The sequence below is a fragment of the Monodon monoceros genome, unplaced genomic scaffold (assembly GCF_005190385.1).
Source record: "Monodon monoceros isolate NGI ecotype Baffin Bay Population unplaced genomic scaffold, NGI_Narwhal_1 Super_Scaffold_18, whole genome shotgun sequence".
Taxonomy (NCBI): Eukaryota; Metazoa; Chordata; class Mammalia; order Artiodactyla; family Monodontidae; genus Monodon; species Monodon monoceros.
Window position 1 is genome coordinate 151,575,947 of NW_021703774.1, and position 27,862 is coordinate 151,603,808.

The following is a 27,862-nucleotide window of genomic DNA, read 5'->3' on the forward strand; positions in this document are numbered from 1 at the left end:
CTGCCCCTGGGGAAAAAGTCCACACTTACACCCAAGCCTCATCTAGTCACTGATGCTCGCCCTGCACTCACCTGCAGCCCGGTACACACCAGCCACACTCACCCAGCCCAGCCCACTTCACACCTGCCCTACACTCCCGCCTCCACCCCAGCAGCGTGCTCCAATCTGCACTCACGCCTGCACGGCCACGCCCACACCTACCAGCACCCTCCATTCACACATTCTGCTCTGCAGCAAACGCATCCAACTCCGTGCTGGCTACGAGCGCAGACTCTGGACTCAAACCAAACAGTACGCGATGCACGCAGGCTCTGCGCTTACTAGCTGGGCAGCACGGAGCTGTTTCCTCTCCTCCTCTTTCTTTCCAAAGACTCAAGTCCCAAGATATTTCTTAGCCCTGCCTCTTAAGAGAGTGACCTTGGCGAGTCACTTAACCCATCTGGCCCTGCTCTTCCCACCTGACAAGTCAAGAGCTACAGCAGCCAGCTTGGAGAGAGCCCTCCAGCTCTCAGCTGCCCGTGATTCAATGTCAGCTCTTGATTACCTCCTAATGGGGAGTCGGGATAGTGGGGAGAGAATCCCTCAGAAAAGATGATCAGAGATTTAGTTAACTCAGGATTCGACAAGCATGTCTTGAGTTCCTGCTATACCCAAAGCGCCAGACAGTGGATACTGGACGGCAGAGACCCCAAGCCCTACTCAGTGCCCCCAGTTATTGAGAGCCACTCCTGCCCAGCTCCAGGTCATGGCAGTGTTGCTGCAGCCCTGTAGTTCTGCCTGTCTTAACGTACCACTATGAATGACTGTCTATCTTTGAGCCTGTTTCTGCTTCCAGACCATGGATCTTTGGTACCTCCGGGGTTTAGCACAGCACCTGGTACAATGTAGACGTTTAAATGTTTGGTTGAATTGAATTGAATTGAACATAAAATGGAAATAAACTATAATTAAATATGGCTGGAAAGGATGTGTTGGGCACTGGTAAGGAAGAAGAAATAAAGATGTGGCTATTCCATCTTCTTTAGAGAAGTTAGTCATATTGAAGTGGGGTGAGTGCACACCCAGAGCTCACTGGTCTTTCTAGGCCATCAGAGCTAAGAACCAAGTGACACATACATACAGTCAGAGCTAGAGGCACCTGGGGAGAGGAAGCTCCATGGCCTTGGCTAGTCTGGGCTGATTTACCAGAGGAGGAGAGACATGAGCCTGGCCTTGAGGATGGATGGACAAGGAGAGGAGTCACGAAGGCATCACAGGAGGGGGAAGAGTGGGAGCAAGATGAGGAGGTGGGACTGTGCATGGCGGTCTCATCAAGAGCACAGCCTGGCAGGGAAAAGGATCCCAGTGTGGAGGGGAGGAGGAAAAGGTCAGATAAACGGCACGTATGAGGCTGTGGGCAAGGTCTCTGCTATCTAGCTTCAGAGTTCAGACTTTACCTTGTAAGCAGCCGGGGACCATTGAGTGTTGTTGAGCAAAGAAACAGAATAATGAAAGCAGAGTTTTAGAAGGTGGCACTGACAGCAGTGTACAGAGGGTTGGAGGGAGAACCTGGAGCTGGAAGACTGAGGCAGAGGCGGCCATGTTGGTCCAGGCAGAAACAAAGGGGCTGCTTGGAAGAGAACTGGTGGCCGGAATGGAAGAAAAGAATTAGATGTGAGCAGGTAATATTGAAGATTTGTAGGAGTGTCATGGGCACAGAGTAGTCAGAACAGACACTGGCATAAACCACGGCCCAGCAGTACTGGTGCCTCCAGGCTGGATGGGGGTAGCGGGAGAGGCTTTGCAGAGGAAAAGATGCTGTGGCATGAAGGTGGATGCCAGTGAGACTGGTCAGAGTGGATGCTGAGGCCTGGAGCCTCCTCTCCGCAAGGATGTCTAGCTCTGACTGTATGTACACATCACTTGATTCTTAGCTCTGATGACCAGTGACCTCTGGGTGGGCACTCACTCCCCTATTAACTTCTCAAAAGAAGATGGAATAACATCTTCATTTCTTCCCCCTTTCCAGTGCCCAACACACTCTTTCCTGTAGTATTTAATTATAGTTTGATTTAACTTGATATTCAATTCAATTCAATTCAACAAATATTTTAAAACTTAGGGGAGTCAGTGATGGAGCTGGTTTGGTCAAGAAGAACTTAGTACTAGGGATTCAGGGTTGGATTCAGTCAAACAATAGTATAACTTTGATGAAGAATAGTAAGTAGTAAGAAGTATGCTTCCAGAATCAGGATATTTCAAAGGGACAGGACAGCTTGTGGGTCATCAAACCCATGGAATGGGAAGCACTTTATAGCAGACTGACCATGTTTGCTTTGAGGGTTGTTTCCATTAGGATGTTTTGTCTGTGAGTAACAGACAACCCAACTCAAATCGACTGGAGCGGTAGCCACTTAGTTATCTCACTGACAAGAAGTCTGGAGATGGGCCTTTCCAGGGCTGTTTTAGCAGTTCAGCAGTCAGGGTGCTGAGTCAGTATCAATGCAGTTCTCTTGACTTGCCCCCTCATAGTCACAATAAAGTTGCTGCAGCTCCAAGCATCACATCCTCGCATGATGATACCCCAGGTAGTGGTAAGGAAAGAGGTAGAAGCCAAAGGGATTAATGCGATTCGTGCCTCTTATCAGGGAGGAAAATCTGTCTCATAACCTTCCAACAGACCACACTATACAGCTCATTGAGTCTGCACCTACCACCCTAAACACATTCAGATAGGAATGGGACTGCCACTCATTGGCTTTCACCCATCCCGAGTCACGTCTTGGGGCTGGCACGTGGCCACCCAAATAAAATCATGGTTCTCTCAGTATGCTTGAAAAGGGTACATTAGTTATCTATCTCTATAATAATTCTGTGTAACAAATCACCCCAAAACTTAGTGACTTAAAATAATAAGCATTTATTTAGCTCACAAGCCTGTGGGGTCAGTGACCGACTGAGATTGGCCAGGCAGTTGTTCTGGTCTCAGCTGGATCGCTCACCTGCTTGGGGGTCGGCTGACTGCTGGCTGATCTAGACTGGCCTTGGCTGAGATGGTGGGGTAGCTGGGCTCTCAATCCTCCAGCAGGCTAGCCCAGGCGTGTCGTCATGACGATGGCAGAGGTGAAAAGAACAAACCCAGTGTGTAATTCCATTTCAAGTGTTTGCTTATGTCATGCCTGCTGATACACCATTGGCCAAAACAGTTGACATGGTTGAGCCCAAAGTCGTGGGTAGAGCAAGTCACCTGCCCCCGCAGCTGGAGGGCACTGCAAAATTACATGACAAAGGATGGGGATGTAGAGAGGGGTGAAGAATTGGGGTCATCACTGCAATCCACTGCAGGGAGAACTGTTTTAAAATGCACCTGGGATCTAAAGGGTAGATACGACCAAGTGATGATATGAAGAGGCCAATAGCATAGAAAGAAGAGTTGTTACTTACAGTTCCCTAGAAGAAGGGGGCACACCATGGCACCCAGGGCCACAGGGAGGGTTGGTCAGGAGGCAGGAGCAAGGGGAAATCATGGGCAAGAGCCTTTATTAATTACTTATTACTATAGGTGGAATTTGTTAGGTGCAAACGTCCCATGTGGGGCAGGAAGCAAAACAGATTGTAGGGCTTGTGGTTGGAGAGTTTATAATACGATTTTTGTGTGCCCAGGAAAACCCAGTGATAATAGGGATACAAACAACATTAGTTTGGCCCATGATTTCAGGATGCCAATTCATCAGTTATAGAATACCAAGAGTGATTATTTCAGGAACCAGCAGTGTTTGCCATATGAGCTTTGCCATGTAGCCACCTTCCTAGCCTAACCCGTGCACAAAGACGGATTTATATCAACAGTGAAAGGGAGGAGCTCAGAAAATGCTGGGGTAATGATAAAGGGCCCAGCTTAAGAGCCAAAAAGAATTGGTCTTGAATTTTGATCCCATTGCTGGCATGCTGCAAAATCTTGGGAGGCTCACTTAACCTCTTTGGGCCTCAGTTTCTTTATTTGTAACATTGGAACAAAAGCCCCTACTCTGTATGCCTTCTAGGACAGGGAGATGTTTAAATAGGGTGATGAATGCAGAAGTGCTTTGTAAGTGAAAAGCATGACTTCCACAACCATGATTCACTGTAGATATTTTGAGAGAGATTGATTAGGGAAGCAGCCAGGAAGGAGAACTCATCTCAGGCAAACAAAGAGCCTAGTCCTCTGCTGGGGCGGGCCAAGACGAGCCTCTGGTCTCCTTTGGGAATACACTGATGGGAAGGAGGTCTGACATTTGCTGCTGGAGAAGGTGGGTCACTGTGTATTACACAGGGCAATGAACTTGGCTGACAAGAAAGCTCTGGTGGCCTCTGCTCTACCATCCAGACTGTCCCTGTCCTCATGTCCTGGGTCCCCAAAGCCCATGTGCCTACTGATGCTGTGCCTGGGTCTGAAAACTGAGCGAGTAGGAACAAAGCGTGCACTCAGGGCCTCGCAAGGTAACAGGTGTGAGCGGGCAGCATCATTCACCCAAAGTAAGAACCTCTGGGATTAGTTGAGGAGGGAGGGTAAGGATGGGGGTGTGTGTGTGTTTGGGGGGAGCTTGTGACCCCTCCTTCCTCTGTAAGGTCACCTGATATCCTCTTCCTGCCCCCATCAAATCTGGTATTAGAAAGCACTGGGGCCCCTGTTTGGTCCAGACCACTCCAGGGCTCCAGAGCCCTCTCCCAGCCCACACACCTGGATCTGAGAACTTCTAGAGGGCTGGGGGTTCCTGATGCCCACAGCCATGGCAAAGCTTGTTTGGGAGCTCTTTGGGAGGCTTAGGTCCCAGAGAAATATCTCTGTCCTCCCCAGAAGAGTGGAGTGATGGATACCAGTCGGTTTGCTTTCCAGATGTCCAGCCCTCAGGAGTGGGAATGAGAGGCTGGACAGACCCTGGCGTATGTACCAGAAATGGCTTTGGAAATCCAGACTTTTTGTTGGAAGGCTCAGGAAGTGGGCTGTCTGTGTGTGGGGGCTCTGTCCGAATGGGGGCACTGCGACAGCTGATTGCGAACTTTAGTCCATCGCAAACTAGCTTAAGCAAAGAAAAAAAAAAGGCGAGGGTTGGGGGAGGATTTTGTTGGTTTCATTTACTGGAAAGTTCAGGAGTAGTTTTAGCTTTAGAGGTGCAAACGAGTATCTTTAGAGCTAATTTTCTTTCTGTGTTTCCTGACTTCTGCCCTGTGGGAATCCTTTTCAGGTTCTAAGACTTGCTTCCTCCCCATTTGGAGTTAAACGGAAAGAGGGTTGTCTCTTACCAGTTGCTCTGGCACAATTCCTGGGAGTCATCTGATAGAACCAGCTGGTGTCACACATCCATCGCTAAGCCCATACCTTTGCCTAGAGCAATGCGTGTGCTGATTGACCAGGCTGGGGCCAGATTCTGTGTCCCTGGAGTGGGGACTCTTGAGTCACATGGACTGAGCATGGGGGAGGAGTTGTTCCCCAAAGGAAAACCAGAGTGCTGTTAGCGGGGAAATGGAGCATGGCTGAGTGGACAATGCAGCCAGGATGCAGACACCGAGCCCTGAGTATGGGCGGGCAGCCCAGCAGGTGGGAGAGGATGGCCTGCTTGGGACCCTGGGCCTGTGCTTCCTCCGCTCTTCCTGCAGTGGGTAGGGCGAGAGAGAACAGCAAGCAAGCTTGCTTCCAGGCTAAGCAGAGAGGAGTCAGGAAGAATAGGGTTTCCCTGGTGGCTCAGTGGTTGAGAGTCCGCCTGCCGATGCAGGGGACGCGGGTTCGTGCCCCGGTCCGGGAAGATCCCACATGCCACGGAGCAGCTAGGCCCGTGAGCCATGGCCGCTGAGCCTGCGCGTCCGGAGCCTGTGCTCCGCAACCGGAGAGGCCACGACAGTGAGAGGCCCGCATACCGAAAAAAAAAAAAAAAAAAGAATGGACCTTGTACTAAGGACGGAAATGAAGTTAATTAGACCTAAGCGAGCCATTTGTCTCCAAGAAGTGACATTCAGTTTTCCCTGGAAGTCCCCAGATTAAGTGGTTTTGCAAAATGCCAAGGTGGAGGATTTTTCAGTGTGGGGGGAACAAAAGACAGTAGTCAATCCAATTCTGGAAATTTGTGTTGAGCACAACCGAAGTGCCAGGCCCCGTGCTAGGGCATGTGGAGACCCAGTCCCTAATGTTGAGGAGTCTGTGACAGGACCAGGAGAGTGAGATGAGGCCAGAAGAGGCTAGTGCTGAAGGACGAGGCCACCGAGTTTCGGGGGAGAGGGGCAGGATGGGAGTGGGGTGGGGAGATCTTGTCTGGGCAGAGCAGTAGAGGTAGGCGTCGTGGAGGAGGTGGCTGCACTGAGCCCGGAAGAATGGTTAAGGTGTACGGGGGTAGCCTGCCCTTGGGGGTGGAGGCCGGCCACAAATACCACCTGGCCTTCCTTACCTGGTCCAACCGTTGGTACAGCTGAGCCTGGAGCCGCCACTTGGGCCGCATCCTGGAAGCAGGTTGCTGGGACTGTTTAGGAAGATTATGTCCCATGCTTCACAGTGTTGCAGGGGGCAGGGGGAGGAGGAGTGGGGGGCCTCTGGTTCAGGCTCCATAAGTCTCTACACCGACTGAGTTAGAGAGGTGCAGGTGGGTGGACTCGGTGGGGATTTGCTAGCTGTCTGTGCCTGCTTTTGAATCTACAGGTGTGTACACACCTTTACCTACCTGTGTACACATGTGCTTATCAACCCAAGTGTATGTCCTGTCTGTGCATGTAAGCATGTGTTTGTATGTGCACACATGCCTGTGGGCATGAGCCAGCATGCACAGCCGGGTGCACGGGTCTGTGCCACAGTCTGCTAGTGCCTGGGTCTGCACATGCGTGGCTGAGTCCATGAACTTATCTCTGTGGGCCACATGTCAGTGTCCATGTGTGTCTGTAGACCTGTGGCCACACGAGTCTGTGGATACCTGAAGCTAGGTATACGTGGGCTCACATGTGTCTTCTGTGCCCCGGGACCTCTCAGGGCTCATCCGACTGCAGGAGCTCATCATGGCCCCATCAAGGTACAGCATCCGCCTGAAGATCCGCCAGCTCCCCCTTGACTCTGATGACTCGCGCCCGCTGCTCAAGGAGATGAAGCGAGGCCGGGAATTTCGCATTATCTTCGACTGCAGCCACACCATGGCCGCCCAGATCCTCAAGCAGGTGCGTGAGCACCGGCCAGCGGGAGGGATGGTTGGGATCTGCCTGCCACCTCTCCCCCCCTCCCCCCCATTTCCATGATGTCAACCAGATCCAAGTCTGCCTCTTTCCGGCTGTATGACCTTGGGTGGTCACTTTGTGAGCCTCAGTTTCACCAGCAGCAAATTGGACACAGTGGTCTTGACACTCTGAGTTGGTGTGAGGATGGGGTGAGACGATGGTTGAGCTGCCCCAGCCAGGCCTGGCGCACGGAGGGTGCTGAGTAAATGCTAGTTTCCACGCCACCTCGGGGCAGGCGGGAGGCGGGGGCTGCGGAGAGGGAATAGAACGCTGCGGGAAGCACGGGGAGGCCTGGGGGTCTCGGGAACAGCCCCCAGAGTTCCTCTTCCAGCCACTGATTCCCTGCAGCCTGTGGCACTCGGTGTCACTCTCCCATCCCTGGGAGGTTTATCGAGGCTCTGTGCACCATCTGCTCAGCTCTGCAGCAACAGCGGTGGAGGAGAATGGCTCTCGGTGCTTGGCCGCGCCTCCGTTCCCGACACAGCCCAGGGTGGCGTGCTGGGAACCAGGGCGAGCTCTTCCAGCCCCCTAAGAAACAAAGAGCGAAATCACTCACAGCCCCCCTCTGAGGGTGCCGCAGCCGAAAACAAAACCACTCTGCTTCGAACCAGTGCTTTGTGTAAAAGGCAATTATGTGGTCCCAGAAAGCGAATCTGGTGATTGGAGGAGGCATTCTGTGGGGCCTTGACACATGACCCCGGGAGATGCTGGTGGCAGGGAAGGGTCACAGGGATGCAGGGGGAGAGGTGCTGAGCTGGCCAGGAATATGTTCAAGGCCTTCCCTGCACACCCTGCAAGGGGTGCCCAAGCTGAACGGCAGCCTCTGTCTTCCCCCAGAGGAAGTCCCACCCCAGCACCCTTCACACAGGGGCTAAAAACTCATTTGAGAGCTTGAATCCTGCTTCTGCCCATGGGTGTTATATACCCAAGAGCAAGTGGCCCCGGAGTCATCCCCTGCTCTGTAGATGGAGTGAAAGATCCCTCCCTCCCCTGGTTCTGGAGGATTCAGTGAGATGAGGCGAGGAAAGCGTTTATCCCAGTGCCCAGGGCACAGTCAGCATGGATGTGGCACATCTTTACACTCAGCGTGGAGGAAGTACATGCTCCCCAGAAATTCCTTAACCCTCAGTGTCCCGGCCAGCGGCGCCCAGTGCCTCCCTCCTCTTCCAGGCATGTGCAACTGAGTAATAAAGACAATCCCAACTTGGGTTCACTGAGGAGTTACTCGGTGTCGGGTACACACACAGCTCCTCATTTATCGCCACTCTGGGAAGTGGGGGCGATTATCGTGCTCGGTTTCAGATGGGGAAACTGAGGCTCCGGGGGAAAGTATTGGGCCTGAGGTCATCCAGCCAGAAAGTCAGAATTCACTCCCCAGTTTGCTGACATGAAAACTCCTAGAATTGAAAATGAAGATTCTGTGCTCAGCCTGACACTGAACTACACCAAGGTGAGCATGTCTGCGTACTGAGGACTTCTTGAGCCTTTCACCTGCGAATGCGGGCTGTGAACCTCCAAGACCGGGAGGGAATGTGAAGCATTTTCAAAGTGTATTTGACACAGTGACATTTCCTCCTGGAGCACTTTGTGGGCCCGCATTCTGAAGAGCTCTGTAGAAAATGCATTATGGTCATTAGTATTATAGATTATAGGCTTCTAATAAAATACATTAGATTTCATGACGGTGTAGAATAGTAATTCACAGCAGCCATGTGGCCCGCTGTGTGGCCAACCAGGACCCAAGGAGCAGGGATGGGTCAGCCCTTCCGGGGGAGGCTCAGACTGAGGACAGACCCTCCTCGTCGGGCCTGGCTGGGCTGGTGGGAGCCGAGCTCCCACAGACGTCTTTCTGGAGCCAGGACAGTGAGTTCAGCTGAGGAGAGTCAGGGCACTTGAGGAGGCGATGTTGGGAGGATTCCAGCAGCATTTCTCCAAGTGTGGCAGGCCCAGCGATGCTTACTAAAAAGGCAAACCTGGCCCTGCAGAATTTGGAATCTTTGGAGAGTGTGGCCTAAGATTCTGCATTTTAATGTGTCACCCATGATTCTGCTGCACACTCCAGTGTGAAATCCACTGCTGTCTGCCAGCCAGTCATCTTCCCTGTCTCAGAGGAGCCCCACTCCAAGCGGCCAGCCTCTCCCAACCCACCGCCAGCCCGTGCTGCCCCGGGTCCTCACCGCTCTCTCCCCGCTCCCTTCCCACCCCCCACCCCCCTGCCAGGGTGGAGAGGGGGAGGGGCTTCTCAGGTGTTCCCTGCAGGGTGCTGACGCTTTGCTCTCCCGTAGGCCATGGCCATGGGCATGATGACCGAGTACTACCACTTCATCTTCACCACCCTGGTAATGTACCTCCGGGTCCTGGCATGGGTCGGGGTGGGGCTCCCTCAGAACAAGGTCAGCCCGGGGGAGACAGTTGAAGCAGCTAGAGGAGATTCAGGCTGGACTTGCTTCCTAAGGCTGTAGGTGTGGCCCCAGGCAAGGGCACAAATTTGTCTTTGTGGCCTGCCCACTTTGAGAAGTGACATCTTGTTGTGACTAAAGACAGGGACTCTAGAACCTGCCAGTGTGGACACAAGCCCCTCTGCTTGCCGGCTGTGAGACCTCGCACAAATCATTTAACCTCCCTCAGTTTCTCCCTCTGCAAAACGGGCATGATCATGGCTCCTACCTCCTAGGATTGTTGTGAGAACTGAATGAGTTCGTGAACTAAAGCGCTGAGAGCAGTGCCTGCTCGTGTGAAGGGCTGTTGTTACGACGATGACCCTTGGCCCCAGCCCACACGCCCCCACACAGGTCCCAGGCCTCAGGCCTCACGCAACAACGGGAGTTGCCGCTTTGGACTCCTGGGACATCCACGCTCAGGTCTGCCCCCTCGCTATCAGCTGGGGCCAGCCCACCTGCGGGCTCCAGATGGGTCCTGTCCAAACCTTGAGAAAATTTAGGGCCATTTAAACCCATTAGGGTAATTAGTTGTGGTCTGAGATCAGCAGAATAAAGAGATCCCTGTGCCAAAGGGGCACCAACCCCCAGCCACCCTGCCTTGGAGCCAGATGCCCTGGATGTCACTGGGGCCCCGGGTGGACTCTTTTACCCAGCCCAGATATGGGGCAAGTGACAGCATCACTAAACATCCTGTGGCTGAAACAAGCTCCCGAAATCTGTGTCAGACTTGCCACTGCAGTCTTGCAAGCCTCTAGCTGTGTTCCTTCGTTCACCCAGCACCCAGCTAACATTCCTTACCCAGCACCTGTATTCAACTGAGTATCTCAAGACGACTGGCACTGAGGCCTGCCCTCAAGGAGCTCCCATCCTGCCCAGTCTGCATCTCTATGTGTAACTCATTCGGCCGGCTTGTGCCATCACAAGCCATCACATCAGATGGCCACGGGGCACAGCAGAAGGAGACTCCGGGTGCCACAGAGCTGGTGGAAGGTGGGGAATTTCAGGCTGTCTTTACAGGAAAGAAGATGTTTGAACTGGACCTTGAAGGATCAATAGGAGTTCACCAAGGAGAGAGAGGAAGAGCATTCCACATAGAAGGAACAGCATAAGCAAAGGCCAGGAGGCAGGTTAGCTCTTCAAGGCTCACTCTGGTTGATTGCCAGAGCCAGCTGTGTTCATCTCTTCCTGGCTCCACTTTCAGTCAGTGACATCATGTAAGTAGCTTGAGATTGGCCAAGGTGGGAGCATTCACACCACAGAAGTTGGCAAATGCTACAAATAAGAGGTTCCTCCTCGCCATCCCCTGGGAGCTGGCTATTAAGCATTTCCCAGCATACAACTGCTTGTTACCCTCTCTCCACCCCCAACCCTGTGCCCATGGCAGAGCTCAGGGGCCACCCTGCCCACTCTTCTGATCCAGAGCCCAGACCTGGAGACCTGCCAGGAACCTTGGTGGGAGAAAGGGATGCTGGAAGCTGGTGACTGAGACCAGGTACCTTCTGCCCTGGTCCCTTCTGGATTTCTATCCACCCAAGCGAGCTTCTCCCCTGGGAAAGTCATTGGAGGCTGGAGGATGAGGTCGTCAGATCCCCAATATTCCACCTCCGTATGGAGCTAGGAGCAGGGCAGAGGAGCAAGGCTGGGAAGGTGGGGTGGGGCACATTCCAGGCGCCCGAGGCTCTGTCTCCAGGCATGGCAGCCCTGGGCTCCTAGGGCGCTGAGTCCAACCTCTGGGCCCTTAGAGGTCCCCACCAGCCCTGTGCCAGCTCAGTGCATTCTTCCCACACTTCCATCCTGCTGGCTCACCTTCCTGAGTCCTCACCGCTCTGACCTGCTGTAACAAAGCCCTGGAGTCCATGTAGGAACAGACAAGGGAGGAGCAGGCAGACCTCCCGGGACGGCTGTGGTCCCCCTGCAGACCGTGCCCATCCCCCCTCCACATTACTTTCCAGTTCAGTGACAGGAGAGCAGGCCTCAGAGACATAGATAAGGTTGAGAGTCCCTTTAGCACCAGGGACTGTGCCCGTGGGCAGATTGCTTAGCTTCCCTGGGCCTCAGTTTCCTTGCCTCTAAAATGGGAATAATTTGTGATGCCTCTGGGCTTCAGATCCTTCATTTGGCCTCTTTTGGTTTCAAGGAGCAGAGCTCACTCAAGTAACCTCAAGTCACTAGAGACTCAAGAATGAACCACCAGGCCACAAGAGCAGATGTGGAGAGTGGTTCTGGATCCAGAGCAACCCTGGGCATCACGAGGATTATGGTTCCAACCCTCTGCTCTGACACTCAGCCAGGCTCTTCCGTTTCCCTCTCTCTGCCCATTGCTCCCTCCCCCTGCTCTTGGCCTCAGCTCCTTCCTCGCAGTCTCTGTTCCCTGGAAACTTCAGCTCATCACAGCTGCCCTGGGATCATCACACCCCAACTGACCATCCATTCTGCCTCTGCTGCTTCTCACCACCGCTTTCTCTGAGTGTTACCCACCTTCCCCAGGTCAAATTTCGGACTGACCAAGCACCAGCCATTGCTTCTCAACAGGGCACTATATAGGCATTTGAGGCTGGACATTTAATCCTTCCGGAATGTCCTGCCCACTATAGAATGTTTAGCATCCCTGTCCCTGCTCACTAATTTCCAGGCTTGGTGACAAGTAAATAAATGCGATCCACACATTTTCAAATGTCCCCAGGATAGGGGCTGAGTCATCAGCCAGACTGTAGCAACCCCCCCTTGGGAGGTGACCACTCCTTGGCTGGTCAGCCGAGGTCTGGCAGTGGGGGGCAGAGTACAATGGGCTCACAGAATCTAAGTCATGGCCACCAAGCAGGAGGGCTGGGGCATTGGGAGAGCCCTTCAGAAGCGGCAGGAGCAAAATCCACAGATCTCATTCACCCACCCTGAGTATTGACCCCTCGTCCACTGTGTCCACACAGGGCCTGTGGTTAAGTCCTCTTTGTGCTTTGCTTCCGGTCTTAGCTCCGGACATTCAATTAAAAGCATCTCTGCCTGGCTCGTGCCCTCATTCCAAGGCCAGAGGGAGTGTCCCCTCAGGGAGCTCTCAGCCCTGAGGCCCGACCTGACCTTCTAGACAAGACTCTGGAGAAGGCACCACCCCAGTACTCCAGTGGCTCTCCACATTAATGCCAGTGCCAGCGTGAGGTCAGGGTTGGACTTCTCGGAAGGAGGGGCAGGGCAGTATCCTTGCACCCTGGGGCAGTATCCTAGCCCAAGAGAGTGTCTGCTTTCCCTACTTTTTTATGGGGTTTTTTTTGGTTTTTTTTTTTTGGCCACACCGCGCAGCATGTGGAATCTCAGTTGCCAACCAGGGATCGAACCTGTAGCCCTTGCAGTGGAAGCACAGAGTCTTAACCACTGAACCACCAGGGAGGTCCCTGCTTTCCTTACTTTTACATTTCCTTAATTCAGTCATTCATATACTCACTTATCCAGCAGGCATATACATATGCTCTCAAGGTCCCAGGTACCAAGCTAGGCGCTTGGGTGAGACGGGGTGTCTAGAGATGGATCCAACACAAAGCTCACCAGCTGGTAGCTTCCTTTGTGCACATGAGGATCAAGGACGGTGCCCAGTTTACCTCTATATCTCCAGTGCCCAAATAGCACCTGGAATACAGTAGGTGCTCATTAATGCCTGAATGAATGAATGAATATAATACTAAGTAGAAAGTAATCAGTGAAATTAACATCCTCATCATAGCAACAGTGACGTCCACCGACTCTGGCACCAGTCCGCCTGAGTTAGAATCGAGATCCTTCCACTTCCTTCGGCAAGTTACCTCGCATCACTTTGCCTCATTCCCCATCCGTAAAATGGCCACAAGAACAGTACCATCTCATAGGACTCTTATGCTGAGCATTAAGCGAGTATGTTGACATCAGTAAAGCACTAAGGAAAGTGTTATTTAGTACTATGTAAGAGTTAAATTGATTAATTAAATAATTCCTGCTTATATATTTTACGCGCTCAGTATACCCCATCTCATCCAAAATTCTGAACAACTCTCCAAGGGGAGGATGACTTTCCCAATTTTACAGAAAAGTAGAAACTGAGGCTCAGAGAGGTCACTCAGTAAAAAAAGGAGCAGAGCAAGGATTTTGACCAGCCGGGACCTGTCCAGCTCCAAAGCCCTCTGCTGAAGCTTGTGCCAAGAGCCGCACGCAGTGTTGCCTGGCTTCCTCTGTCTGGCTCCGGCTCGGATTCCACAGGCTGTGATGGTCCAGGCAACACGTGATTGACACTCATGCGGGGAACAAAGCCTCCACAAATCTCAGCGGCACCCACACTTCACAGGTTCCAAAGCCCTTTCTCCACATCGCTGATTTTCCTCTTCACAGGACAGTCTGTGCTCCCCATTAATTGATGGGGAAACCTGGGACCAGAGAGGTTGAGTGAACTACCTAGAGTCTCCCAGCAGATCAGTGATAAAAGCCTTGGCTCCTGGCTTCTGTTCCAGCCCACCGCCCTTCCTCGCCATGCCTCTCTGAGGGTCAGGAAGAGCCGATCCTTCCAGAGAGGCACAGTCCCTGCAATACAAATAGTTCATGCAGTGGAATATGTGTGTGTGTTGGGGGGTTGGGCTGCAGCGGGTACCAGGGTATCTCCCAGCAGCTCCCCATATGCCAGGGCATCAGCTCTGTCGCCTGGGTCCCAATGTCCTGCTTCCGGCTCCAGCTCCAGTTTCCTCCTTCCAGCCCCGTTGGCTTGAGAGTCTACCTCATGATTGTGCCCCTTTGTGCCCATTGGTCAATCGTGGCTGTATGTGGGACGGCAGTGGCATTTGGCATTTATCTCCTTCCCTTTAGGAGACCCACGTCACCAATTCTTTGTGTCTAAAAAATTCTCCGAACTTGCTTCTCCCATGCAGAAGACATTTTAATTACCCCAGCTGCCATTATCTGTTCCAGCCAGCTTTGAGCCATTCCCAGATAACCCCGCGTTAATCAGCCCCAGCTGAGCCCCTGGTACATGTCATGTGTAGGTAAAAGCCTGGAGGTGAAAAGAGAATTATAATAAATTAATAGATAAGCAATCACAATTAATGCCGCTTCTCGGCAATAACAGTTATATCATGGGAAAGATATTTTCATCTGTCATTCCTTAAGGCGATGTTTTCCGAGCTTCAGCTTCTACCCAGTCAGACCCATGGGGTGCTAATGAATTAGTCTATTATGTTATGCTGAATGTTTCTAAAAGGTCCCTCGTTGATACTGAATTCAATGTGTCAACATTTGGCATGGAGAACAGCAACTTTTTGCCAAGCAGCAAGGTTGTGCACAGTTCACTGTGTACAGCACATGGGGTCTCAGCCCAGGGCAGTTTGGACAAAAAATTGGAGCCGGACAAAGAGGCCTCTTTTCCAGCTCCGCATTATCACTGCCCTCATGTCACAGGGATGGTGGTACTCAGTGCCACAAGCCCTACAACACTTTGCAGCTAAGTACAGGCTCAGGGTGACAGGGATGAAGGTGACTCTGGCAGTGACACCCCATCGTGCCCCCTCCCAGGCTGCGATTGGCCACAGCCACTGTGTGAGTGTCAGCCAACTCAGTGCTGCATCTGGAAACCGGAAGGGCTGATGTCGCCAGCACCCGAGTCCCCACCAAAGCCACAGATGCTGCCCTTCTCACTGAGTCCGGCTGGTGTTTAGTCCTCAGGGAAGTGAGCTGAGTCACGGAGGCTCTAGGCAGGCTCATGTTGGGCATCTTTCAGGCCTTAGGTATTAGGTCAACACTGAATTGGAGAAGAGGCTGAGCCCCGTGCAGAGGTAGAGGGAGGAGGGCGCCCCCTGGAGGCAGAGCTCAGCTTCTCTTCTGTGGCCCCAGCAGTTCAGCTCTGGCCCCAAACTTGCATTCACCGCCCTACAAAGCAAAATCCCTCCATCTCCCCAGACCCACCTCCTTCAAAGGCAGTTTAGGGAAGCTCTCTTGTCTCTAAAGCAGTACCCTTGAGGGGCTCATCCTCCACCTCAGGCAATTTGCCAAACCACTTCTAACTTGTAGCCCCATAGAAATCCCCCCCTGAGAGGAGGATGTAAAACACTGGCCTCTCCATTCCAGGCTCTTCCCAGTGCTGTTTAGGTACCCTAGAGAGCTACCCAGCTGGCTGACCCTTCTTTCCACTTTGGGTGATGGGAGCCCAGGGGCTCCTAGGGGACACAGATGCAGACATGGACAGTTGTTATCAGTGGGGTGAAAGCAAAGAGGTCCCAAGATAAGAGCAGAAGCGCCCTTGACCCACCCTATTGTGTGATAGTAGTAGAGTAGTAGTCAAGGGAGGCTTCCCAAAAGAGGTGACAAGCTGAATCTCAGAGTGGGCCCACCCAAGGAGGATTGAGAAGACAGGCATTCCAGCCCAGGGATAGAGCACTCACAAAGACACTGGCTTAGAGAAGCTGCATGATGGGGACAGGGGCCAGCGAGGAATGGGGAAGGGAGACAAAAGCAGTTTGGTGTTCCTGGGGCAAATATGGGGGGGGGGTGGGAAGAAAAGTGAGGCCAGAGGGGTGGAGAGCCTTGCAAAGTATACTAAGGATTTTGTGCTTTTTTCTGAAAAGGCAAGGAGCCATTGAAATATGCCAAGCAGGGGAGTGACAGGGTTGGGTTTATTCTTCAGAAAGACCCCTCTGAATGCTGTGTGGTGGGTGACTGAGATACCCAGGGGTGGGAACCAAGGGCTGGTCATAGGACAGAGGGATGGCTTGGGAGCTGGTGGCCTGGGTTTGACGCCATTGCTCCCCAGCTGTGTAACCTTGAGCAAAAGACCTAACCTCTCTGTGACTCAGTTCCTTCCTCTGAAATGGGTGATAATAACACCCTCCTTGTAAGGTGAAAATGTGAATTAAACGAGTTAATACACCTAAGGCACATAGAAACTGTTCTGAGGTTTATGGGTGCTCAGTCAGTGTTAGCTCCTTGTGATTGTTTTTGTATTTTGCCAAGAGAGGTGAGTCAGGAGGATGCAGCTCATGTCTGCTCCTCTCTTCCAATAACCCAGTCACGTCCCTGGGGGCTGAGTCCATAGCCGTCACAACCTACTGCAAGAGAAGGCAGAATATGAATGTCAGCACTTCCGTGGTGTCTCCCGTGCACCAGACACGTTCTAAGCACATCTGTTAACCCGTTTCTTCCTCGTGACAACCCTATATGGCAGGTACTATTATCATTCCCGTTTTTCAGATGAGGCAACTGAGGAAAGGAGAGTAGATGGCCTGGCCTCATGGTCTGTGCTCATAACCATCACGTGGGTCTGCCCAGTGAGCTGCTCTCAGGGAGGAGCTGTGGGAAGAGAGGCCTCCTTCCAATGTGTTTCCCCCCTCTCCCTCTGATTCAACAGGTCTCCCCGTCTAAGCCCAGACCCCTCTCTGTGTGTTTCCCAGTTAGGAGTAATAGCTTATATTAGCGGCTTCTCAAAACACAGATTGAGGCCCCACCCCACATTGTCTATGGCCCATACTTTCCAAAAAATGCTCCAAAAACAGTTCTGGTGCATATCTTGTGCCTGACAACCACTGGGGACATAAAGCACGGGGATTTTTAAATAGGACAGACACGGTGTACTAGTAAATGTGTACAACCAGCTGTCCAAAAAGGGGGAAAACCCAGATATGTAGCGCTTGCCAGTTTTCATGGTGTAAATACTCCCACCATGGCCAGTATCAAACTACCAATGAATATCACTGAGCGCAGAGTCAAGAAGTGCTGACATTTAGCTCTTACAAGCCGTTTCAACCCAGCTCCAACACACCACTGAGATGGACCTGGGTACGGTTTCTGCGCTGCCTTCATGAGCTCTGTGACCTTAGGCAAGTCACCTCACCTCTTTGGCCCTGTTTCCTCCTCTCTTAAAAGGGAATACTATTAAATACCTACTTTATAGGGGATTGTGAAGATCAGATGATACACTCCATTGCGTGGGGCTGAGCACACTGCCCACCCTCCACTTCCCACTGAGATTGGGGCCACAGAGACACCCTCTGGTCAATTCCATGGAGACTCCTCCATCTACTCCCGCCCAGCCCCTCCCCCATCCCAAATCCTGGCTTTGAATCAGGGCCCTATTTGTTTGGGCAAGGCTGAGACTAGACTTTCTTGCTTGGGCTCAAATCTGCTCCCAGCCTCTCCCCTAATCCCTAAACCCTTAAAGAGGAAACCAACACAGTGTATTCCAGACAGAGGCCAGCTGGAGGTACAGGAGGAACAGCAGGAGATCAGCACGAATTAGGAACATCTCAGAGACCAGAGGAAGCCAGCACGGTGTGAAAGAGCTGCTCTGTGGGCTCCAGGTTTTATCCCTCATTATCTTTCCATGAGCCATCATTGATTTAACTGAAGCTGGGACTGTGATTGGGCCAGATGTTACTCCTGACATCTGCAGCCATGGAGAGACAAGTACACTGTCCCCGGCCACTCTGTCCCAGCATGGGAGGGAGTGACTGAGTTGAAGGGCCCGGGAAAGAGGACGGGAAGTGGGGGGCAGAATGGAAGGGGAATGTGCAAAAGAATAGACAATGGATGAAGAGGAGCTCAGACCTGAAGACTCAATTTCCCCACTAGTGGGACGAGGCCCATCTAGATTGTCAACATAACACGTTTCAAAAAGTAACCTAAGTGTCCATCAACAGATGCATGGATAAAGAAGATGTGGCACATATATACAATGGAATATTACTCAGCCATAAAAAGAAACGAAATTGAGTTATTTGTAGTGAGGTGGGTGGACCTAGAGTCTGTCATACAGAGTGAAGTAAGTCAGAAAGAGAAAAACAAATACCGTATGCTAACACATATATATGGAATCTAAGAAAGGAAAAAAAAAAGGTCATGAAGTGCCTAGGGGTAAGATGGGAATAAAGACGCAGACCTACTAGAGAATGGACTTGAGGATATGGGGAGGGGGAAGGGTAAGCTGGGACAAAGTGAGAGAGTGGCATGGACATATGTACACTACCAAACATAAAATAGATAGCTAGTGGGAAGCAGCCGTATAGCACAGGGAGGTCAGCTCGGTGGTTTGTGACCACCTAGAGGGGTGGGATAGGGAGGGTGGGAGGGAGGGAGACGCAAGAGGGAGGAAATATGGGAACATATGTATATGTATAACTGATTCACTTTGTTATAAAGCAGAAACTAACACACCATTGTAAAGCAATTATACTCCAATAAAGATGTTTAAAAAAAAATTTTTAAACATACAATTACCATATGACCCAGCAATAGTAATAAAGACCTATGTTCATCAAAAAAAAAAAATAACACGACTCTTATGCAAATATAGAATGAACACGTGTGAAAGGTATTCAAGTCATGAACAAAGGAACCAGTAGGATGACAACGCTGGCTCAAAGAGCATTTGAAGGATTGAGTATTTATAGGTATTTGGTGTAGGGGGAACATAAAATAAGATGGCTAAGTGAGACAGAAAAATGGATTAATATTCTACAGGGCAATAAAACCACCACCTTGGGGACTATCTTTTCTATGGGCAAAAATCTACGTATTAGCTCAGAATCTGGGCCTTTAACCAGTAGCCGACAGTGAAGTCAAACCCGGGTGCATTCTCCCGGAGAACTGCACAATCCCGGGAGGGCCTGTAAGCGATGCTTCTACGTGACATTGAAAGGACGCACTGCTCTCCGTCTGCCTTATCTCCAAGTTCGGGTAATTTTTCTTAAGACAACAGAGCTCTGCTCCGCTCCTCACACCAGCCCCCACCTCGTGCCAGCTCTTCTCAGCCTAGCACCTGGCCCCTCCCTCTTCAGCCAACCCCCCTCTTTCCCTTTGCCCCCTGCCCTCCCCAGCTCACCGTGCCCCAGAGCTAAAGCTGGCAGGAGGGGCTGAAGCTGGGCTGCCCCCGTGCATTAAGGCCTGTCTTCTTGGCTTTTAGGCCATTGCACCAGACGGGACATGACCTGGCCCGCAGACAGACAGACTGACTGCTCCTAGGAGGCAGGGGGTGAGGGGGCCTGGCTGATGATGTGGGGCAAGGGTAGAGAAGAGGACAGCTATACTCCTTCAGTCTCAGGCAGAAAAGACTATTTTAATTTAATTCTTTTATCCAAGTGCAGTTGATTTACAGTGTTGTATAAGGTGTACAGCAAAGTGATTCAGTTATGCATGTATATCTATATATCTATTCTTTTTCAGATTCTTTTCCATTGTAGGTTATTACAAGATGTTGAATATAATTCCCTGTGCTCTACAGTAGGTCCTTGTTGTTTATCTGTTTTATATACAGTAGTGTGTATCTGTTAATCCCAAACTCCTAATTTATCCCTCCCTCACCTTTCCCTTTGGTAACCCTAAGTTTGTTTTCAGAAGAGACTGTTTTAAAATACCCTCTCTGGGGGGATAAAATCCTCCCTTCACCCTCCCTCTGGGTCACTTGGAGATGCCCAGATGCAATGCCCTTTGTCTTCCCAAAGCGGACGTCCCCCATCAGAGGATGACGGTCATGACCATTATCAAGTTCCTTTTCTGTTCCAGGCTGGGCATTTGATGTCTACTGCTTCACTGGGGCCTAAAGAGGAGGCATGATCCCCATTTTGTAGATGAAGAAACAGGCTGAGCAGTGTGTCTGAGGTCCAGCAGAGTAAGTGGGGTCAGCCACCAGGCAGACTGGCTGGACTCCTCCACGCTCAAGTGGACTCCAAGCGCAGTGCTCCCATGGGTGCTCCATCCTCACTGCTGAGCCTCACCTCCACAGGGCTCTGCAGGGAGCTGCAGCTGCTCTGGGGCCCCAGTAGGGAGTGTGGGAGGTGAGGCTGGAACTCACAGCCAGCCCACACCTTTGTTTACTGAAACTCTCTCTGTCAAGGATCTTTATGCATTAGACCTGGAGCCCTACCGCTACTCAGGGGTGAACCTGACGGGATTCCGGATCCTCAACGTGGACAACCCCCATGTCTCGGCCATCGTGGAGAAGTGGTCCATGGAGCGGCTGCAGGCGGCTCCCCGGGCAGAGTCTGGCCTGTTGGATGGAGTGATGATGGTACTGCAGCCGGGAGGGCCAGACCTGGGGGCTCCCCTCCCTCCCTCCTTCCCATCATTCCTTCCTCCATCCCTCTGTTCCTCCCTCCCTCTTTCCATTCCTTTTCCTTCCTTCCTCCCTTCTTTCCTTCCTTCCTCCCTTCTTTCCTTCCTTCCTCCCTTCCTTGCTTCCTTCCTTCCTCCCTCCCTCCCTCCTCCCTCTCCTCCTCCCTTCCTTCTCTCCTTCTTCCCTGTTTCTTTTTTCCCTCCCACCACTTTCCTTCTTAAGACCTGCCCTGTATCTGCCAGACCTTAGGCCAGGGGCCAGGGACACAAAGGAATCAGACAGAGTCCCACCCCAAGTGTGGGAGTGCAGGCACGGAAACAGATGGTTACAGAGAGTAGGAATAAGGACTAGTGGGTGCTGGGCACGGGGGACTTTCAGTTGTGGCTGGCAGGAGGCTGGGGAGGCTGGAAAGCTGAAGGTGTGCGAAGGGGCAGGCGATAGCAGGGACAACGGCACGGGGTGGCGGGGCCTGGCAGAGAAGGTGTGAGCTGCAGAGGGAGGGAGTCCGGTGTCTGCAGAGCTGCAGAGGCAATCCGAGCTTGGCTTCTCACTTGGAGCAGGGACGGTCACCTCCAGGGTCTCAGGGCCTTTCCCTCACCAGGACCCCCTTGCCTCTGGTCGGGGAGGAGAAGGGAGACAGGGCAGGGTGGGCTGAGGACTCTCGGGCCCGAGCTACTCTCAGGCAACCCTGGGCCTCCCCTCCAGACTGACGCGGCCTTACTGTACGACGCCGTCCACATCGTGTCCGTGTGCTACCAGCGGGCACCCCAGATGACCGTGAACTCCCTGCAGTGCCATCGGCACAAGGCGTGGCGCTTCGGCGGCCGCTTCATGAACTTCATCAAGGAGGTGAGTGCCCCCCACTCACCAGGACGGCACCAGGGCCATCTCCTGGGGGCCGCAGAGCAGTCAAGGGCCCAAGTTTGGGAGTCAGACAGCACTGATTTCCAATCCACGTGAACTTGGGCCAGTTGCCTCACATCTCTGAGCCTGTTTCCTAGGGTGAAAATGGGCTCAATAGGGACCAATCTAAGAGGATGACTAAGGGGCTGAGTCTTTGGCATATAGTACGTGTTCAGTGGGTGGTCGGCATTGTCAGCAGGACAAAGAGTGGGCTTTAAATTACAACCGATGAGGGTCTTTGCCTCCAGCTGTGTGACCTCAGGCAATCTCGGGAAACTTGCTGAGCCTTGGTTGCCTCATGGGGATGCTGTGAAGACGAAATGAGGCACCATGTGGACAGTGCTTAGTCCTGAGGGCAGAGGAGGCCCATCGGCCAACTTCCCAGCCAGGGTCCCTGCTGGGACCCGGCTCTCCTGGCACCATGGCAACCATGAAGAAGTCCCATCCATGGAGCTGATTCAAAGGAACCAGAGAGCAGGAGCTGTCCTGCCGCTGAGAGGATGACCATGGAAATACACAGTGCCGAAGTTTAGCTTCAGACTCTCCATCACTGTTGTCCTTACGGATGGTAGAGTTTATTGTCCACATTTTACAGATGGGGATGCTCAGGCCTGGGCTTGTACCTTGGCTCCATCACAACGAGCTGCGTGACTTTGGGTGAGATGATTAGCTCTTTGATCCTCAGTTTCCTCAACTGTAAAATGGGTATAGTAAGAGTTCCTGCCGCAAAGCATTGTTGAAAGAACAGGGTGAAAAACTATGTGTGAAGCATGTAGCCCAAGGCTAGGCAGAGTCAAGTCCCAGTAATGGTAGGTGAGGAAGGCTCAGGGGGCTGAGATCTAGGCAGGGTTACTCTGGGTCAGAGGGAGTGACCTGTCCAGGGCAACAACAAGTGCAGTTAGGGGAAGCCCTCTAGGAGGGCTCCATATAGACCACCTCTTTGCAGCCATCACGATGGACCAGGAATGAAGCAGGCTGCTTTGAGAGTTCATTCATTTATTCACTACCTATTTGTGCAGGTCTGCTGGGTGGCCGGCACTGAGCCATGCGCTGGGGATCCAATGGGGCTAAAACAGACGGGCCCCTGCACGGACAGAGCTCACCGCCTAGGGAGACGTCCATCAAGTCATCCCATTAATGAACGTAATCCCATATGCAAAGGAAGGCAACACAGTGAGGGTAAATAGCAAAGAAACCCACCACTCAGCAGACAGAGCAGCTTGTCCGGAGGTCCCAGTTCACCATGACTGCTTGGGACGAGGCCAGTGACACCTCCTGTGTTTTAGAAAGACACTAAAAGGCATACGGCTTTAGAGTCTGATGCACTGCCTTTGGGCTTTTCTCTGCCTCTTCCCAGCTGTGCGGCTTTAGATAAATTCCTGGACATTCCCGAGTGTTAGTTGCCTCACCTGGCAAACACCAGCTAGTAGTCATCATGAGGGAGCACTTATATCCTTGGCACCAGTCCCCTCAGCCCTAGAAGGGGCTCCAGTATCAGATGTTATGATAGAAGAGGACCATGAGAGTCCTTTCTCATCCTACCCCTCAGAACGGTGGAGGAAGTCTGATTGTCCGATGCTCTGAGCGAGGCCTGACTGGCCTGGGCAGTCATCGGCTTGTTCTCTGGGAACTCGAAAGCCTGATTTCCAGCCCCGTGAGCCTCCTTCCTCGGCAGGCTCCAACCCAGTAGCTAGAGGTTGGCATGGGTTTCTCAGTGACGGAGCCCACAACCCTAGGACCCTTAGGAGCCAGACGTAAGTGTCTTTGAAGCTTAACTACTTTTTAGCTGTGTGGCCTTAGGTAAGCTACTGAACCTCTCTGTGCTGCAGGTCCTCCTGTACAATGGAGATAATACCAGGTCTGTTGTAGGTGTAAGTGAGCTGTGGTGTGTGAAGCACTTAGGACAGCGCCTGGCACAGAGCAAGTGCCAAGCTGATTGGCTGCTCTTACTATTATTTCTATCATCACGACTGTCGTCACTCTGGCTTCTTGCTCCCTGGTGGGTTTCCAGCTAAAGAGGATCTCCAGGCCCCAGAGCTTCAGGGACGTCCCCTACCCATTCACCCTTGCCCCCCGCAGCGCTCAAGGCTCAGTCCTGAAGCCCTAAAGGGAGCAGATGAGTCACTGTCGTGCCACAGAAAGGGTAGCCTCCTTCTCCACCCGCCCCCCCTTCCCCGGCACCGACCGGCCCACACTGGCATACCTGGCCCTCCTGTTTCCTGGCCCTGGCCCAGTGAACAGCCCTTACCACTCACTCTTCTTCGCAGAGTCCTTTCACAAACAACTTCGTCTCCAGTCCATTTTAGGGAAGTGGAGACCGAGGCCCAGAGCAGCTGCGGGGCTCCCTCATGGCCCTACAGCTGGCCACCCCCGGGACCCAGGTACCCTGCCTGAGCCCAGTACACTGTCTTCCCTCAGACCATTCCCAAGTTGCCTGTCTCCCCATCTGCCTGCGTGACAGTAAATCATTTTAAAGACTTGGCATTTCCGAGAGGAGCTGGAAAATACCAGGCCGGAGTTCAGAGCGTGTGAAGCATCTTTCATTTAGCAAGTCCTGCGTGGCAGCTGGAAGGGGCGGGAGGGCTGGGAAATGTCACGGGGAGGAGCTGCCAGCGGCTCCCTGCCCTGGCCCTGCCCCTGCCCGACTGCCCACAGACAGGCCACGCACCTGCTGACATTTAATTCCTCTGTAGCTGACAGGGAGGAAGGCTTCCCTCCAGTGCAGGTTTGAAGGCACCTGCTGTGATTTCCCTGGGGGCTGAGAGGTAGCCCAAGGGGGGAGGGGCCCCAGGCAGAGGAGGGGGAAGGCAGAGGGGCTGGGGAGCCAGCCTCAAGGAAGCTGAGCCTCCCTGTGAAGTCATAAACAGTGGCCTTCACCATCACCGATGCATTTTTTTAATTGAAGTAAAATAATGTATAACATTATGTAAGTTTCAGGTGTACAACATTATAGTTCCACATCTGTATACATTACAAAGCGATCACTGCTGAAGGTCTAGTTACCATCCATCACCATACAGTTGACCCCTCCGCCCTGTGTGCCCATCCCCCACCCCCCTTCCCCACTGGTAACCACCAATCTGCTCTCTGAGTCAGATGCATCTTTAAATCTCCATCCCCAGCCCCAATCTCCAGCTCCCTGGGCTTCATAAACTCTCCCCAGTCAACTTGGGCATGATGACCCCAGCTCTTCAGCTCCACTGAACACAGTGAGAATCTGCCCGGCACCACCATTACTTGGGACCCACAGAGCTCAGTCCCTCTTCGAGCCTCAGTGGCCATGACTGTAAAATGGGGGCAATCATGACACCCACCTTGCAGGACTGTGATGTGAAGTGGATGAGCTCATGCAGGGAAGCTAATCACGGATGAGCCTTCTGTGATAGGGTTTCTCCTGAGGCCTCGGGCCATGGCCCAAGTGACCATCCCTCCCCCTCCAGCCAAGGGCCAGCCCTAATCCAAGGAAGCCCCATGAAAGGAAGCTGAATAAGGAAAAATAATAGCCGGGGTTGTATATGCCAGGCACTGTGCTAAGCCCTTTACGCACTTTTGTTACCACCCGTGAAATAGGTCATTTTCCTCTTCCCAAAGCTCAGAGAGGTTGGATGCTTTGTGCAAAGCACTCCTTCCATCCCCTTTTGATTTCCAGCGTCCCAGAAGCCTCCTAGGCATGCCCCTCCGCCTGAGCTAATATAACACATGTCTGTCTACACGCTAATACACAAGACTTGACAGTGCCAGACAGCTGCCCGAGTGCTCGGAGATTCCCGTGGGTTTTTTTTTTTTTTTTTTGCCGTACACGGGACTCTCACTGTTGTGGCCTCTCCCGTTGCGGAGCACAGGCTCCAGACGCGCAGGCTCAGCGGCCATGGCTCAGGGGCCTAGCCGCTCCGCGGCATGTGGGACCCTCCCGGACCGGGGCACGAACCCATGTCCCCTGCATCGGCAGGCGGACTCTCAACCACTGCGCCACCAGGGAAGCCCTCCCATGTGTTTTAATGTGGAATCTATAGATAGACCTCCAGGAATCTGGGAACCCGTGAACTTGTGGGTCATGTTGTGGGTGCAAGGGGAACCTTCAGCCACGGAGAGGCTCTGGAGCCTTCTCCAGAATCTGCAAGGTTCATGACCCCAGTGGGGTGAGGAACCCACGGGGCCCACATGCCGAGGCTGCTGTGGAGGCTTCATGAGGCGAGCAGTGTGAAGCACCTTGTATCACTAACGCTATGGGCCTGCAGGCAAGGTGTTATCTAGAAGGGGCGTCGGCAAGCTTTTTCTATAAAAAGGGTCAGGTAGTAAATATTTTGGACTTTGCAGACCAGTCTCTATTGCAACTATTCAACTGCAAAGTTGCAGCTCAGAAGCCGTCAAAGACAATAGGTAAACCCTATGGGCGTGACTGTGATCTCATAAACTGTTTACAAAAACAGGCAGTGGGGCTTCCCTGGTGGCGCAGTGGTTGAGAGCCCGCCTGCCGATGCAGGGGACGCGGGTTCGTGCCCCGATCCGGGAAGATCCCACATGCCGTGGAGCGGCTGGGCCCGTGAGCCATGGCCACTGAGCCTGCGCGTCCAGCGCCTGTGCTCCGCAACGGGAGAGGCCACAACAGTGAGAGGCCCGCGTACCAAAAAAAAAAAAACCAGGCAATGGGCCCATTTGGGCTTTGACCCGTAGTTTGCCAACCCATGCTTTAGAAGATGGAGCCCTTCTTAGTTTGGGTCCTGTACCTTCTCTGAACCTCTGCCTGCCTCTCTCTGTGTTAATGATGCTAAAGGCAAGAAAAAGTAGCAAAAGTACCATTTATTCAGGTCTTAGGTTGTACCAGGCACTGTTCTCCATTTTTCAAGGGACTTAACTCATTTCGCCCTCATAGCATTTTGGTAAGATGGGTAATATTATTAGTTCCATTTTACAGATGAGGAAACTGAGGCAGCAAGGTGAAATGAAATCCCAGGTCCAACTGGGGTTGGACCCTGTATTCTGACCCCAGTTCTTAACCAGGGCATGGGTGGAGCAGGGGCAGGGGTGGGAGACCTTCTCTGTCATCCCCGGCTCTCTGGGGGCTACTCCCAAGTGTTTGGTCCTACAGCCAGAGCTGGCTTGGCCCCTTGGCTTTCTGCCCCTCAGCAGGTCTCGCCTGCCGCGGCCTGCCTGCCTGCCTCCTTGCCCGTCTCTGGGGACCCAACATGGACTCCCCCTTCTCGTGGCTTCAAGGCGGGGGCTCATCTGAGCGCATCTATGATCGGTGTTGTACAAGAGAAGGTGCGAGTGTAAAGCTGGCTGAAGAGCATAATAGAATTTATGGAAATTGCTGGCTCGTACCACAGCCCTGGCAATGATGGAGGTGATTATTAATTAATCACGGTCTTGGGGGAACAGTATCAGTGCAAGGAGTAATTAAAATGAAGCATTGTGCAGTTGTACCGAATAATGATTTATGAGCCCGAGGAATTGCTGCTCTGCCCTCTCCCCTCCGGCAGGCTCAATGGGAAGGATTAACGGGAAGGATTGTTTTCAACAAAACCAGTGGCTTACGGATGGATTTCGATCTGGACATCATCAGCCTGAAGGAAGATGGCCTAGAGAAGGTGTGTGGGCTCAGGAGCGGGAGGGCAGGCCAACAAGCAGAGGCTCTTTAAATCCCCTACAATAGACCCCGGGCAGAGACCCAGAGCGAGGGGGCAAGACCCAGTCCATCTGCCCCCTTGGAACTCAGCATGATCCAGTGTGGCCAGTGCCTTGGGCCATCAGAGAACATGAAGGCCTTCTCAGACTGGAAGGGTGCAGAACCCAGTGGCCTGTCCATGGCAGATACCCAAACCATCACCCTGTGAGCAAGGGCCATCAGAGATGCTTACCCTGGAAAGGAGATGAGAGGCTCAAGGGGCAGACAGACTAAGTCCCTGCAGGGCTGTCATGGGGCAGAGGGACAGACGTGTCCTTAGGTAAGAGAAACTTTCTAATGACCAGGGGATGCCTGCATGGGGAGTAATGAGCTCGCTGTCACTGGAGACATTTAAGCAAAGATTGAACAAAGCGATTGCTTGTCTGGGGGACTGGAGGTGATTCTTGCTCTTGGAGAGAGGTTGAAGCACGTGGATTCTGAACTCCCCACTGTATGCTTCTAAGGCCTCTGCGATTCCAGGGAATTTCAATGCGGAAAGCAAGCCCGCGGGGCTGGGCCTCCCATCTGGCTACCATAGAAATGTTTGTAACGGGGCCGATGCTCATCCCTGGGAACCTGCAGCATATTCTGACAAGG

At 52.6% G+C, this 27,862-nt stretch overlaps 1 protein-coding gene across 2 annotated transcripts in view; it reads left to right on the top strand.

The window, feature by feature from the left end:
* GRIK3 (glutamate ionotropic receptor kainate type subunit 3) overlaps positions 1-27,862 on the top strand; it is a 230,863-nt gene that overhangs the window by 152,264 nt on the left and 50,737 nt on the right. For both annotated transcript variants that reach the window (XM_029228964.1, XM_029228965.1), the window contains exons 4-8: positions 6,971-7,152; positions 9,495-9,548; positions 20,479-20,652; positions 21,403-21,546; positions 27,081-27,188. In XM_029228964.1, coding sequence (XP_029084797.1) covers positions 6,971-7,152; positions 9,495-9,548; positions 20,479-20,652; positions 21,403-21,546; positions 27,081-27,188 — 662 coding nt within the window. The remainder of the gene's footprint in view (positions 1-6,970; positions 7,153-9,494; positions 9,549-20,478; positions 20,653-21,402; positions 21,547-27,080; positions 27,189-27,862) is intronic.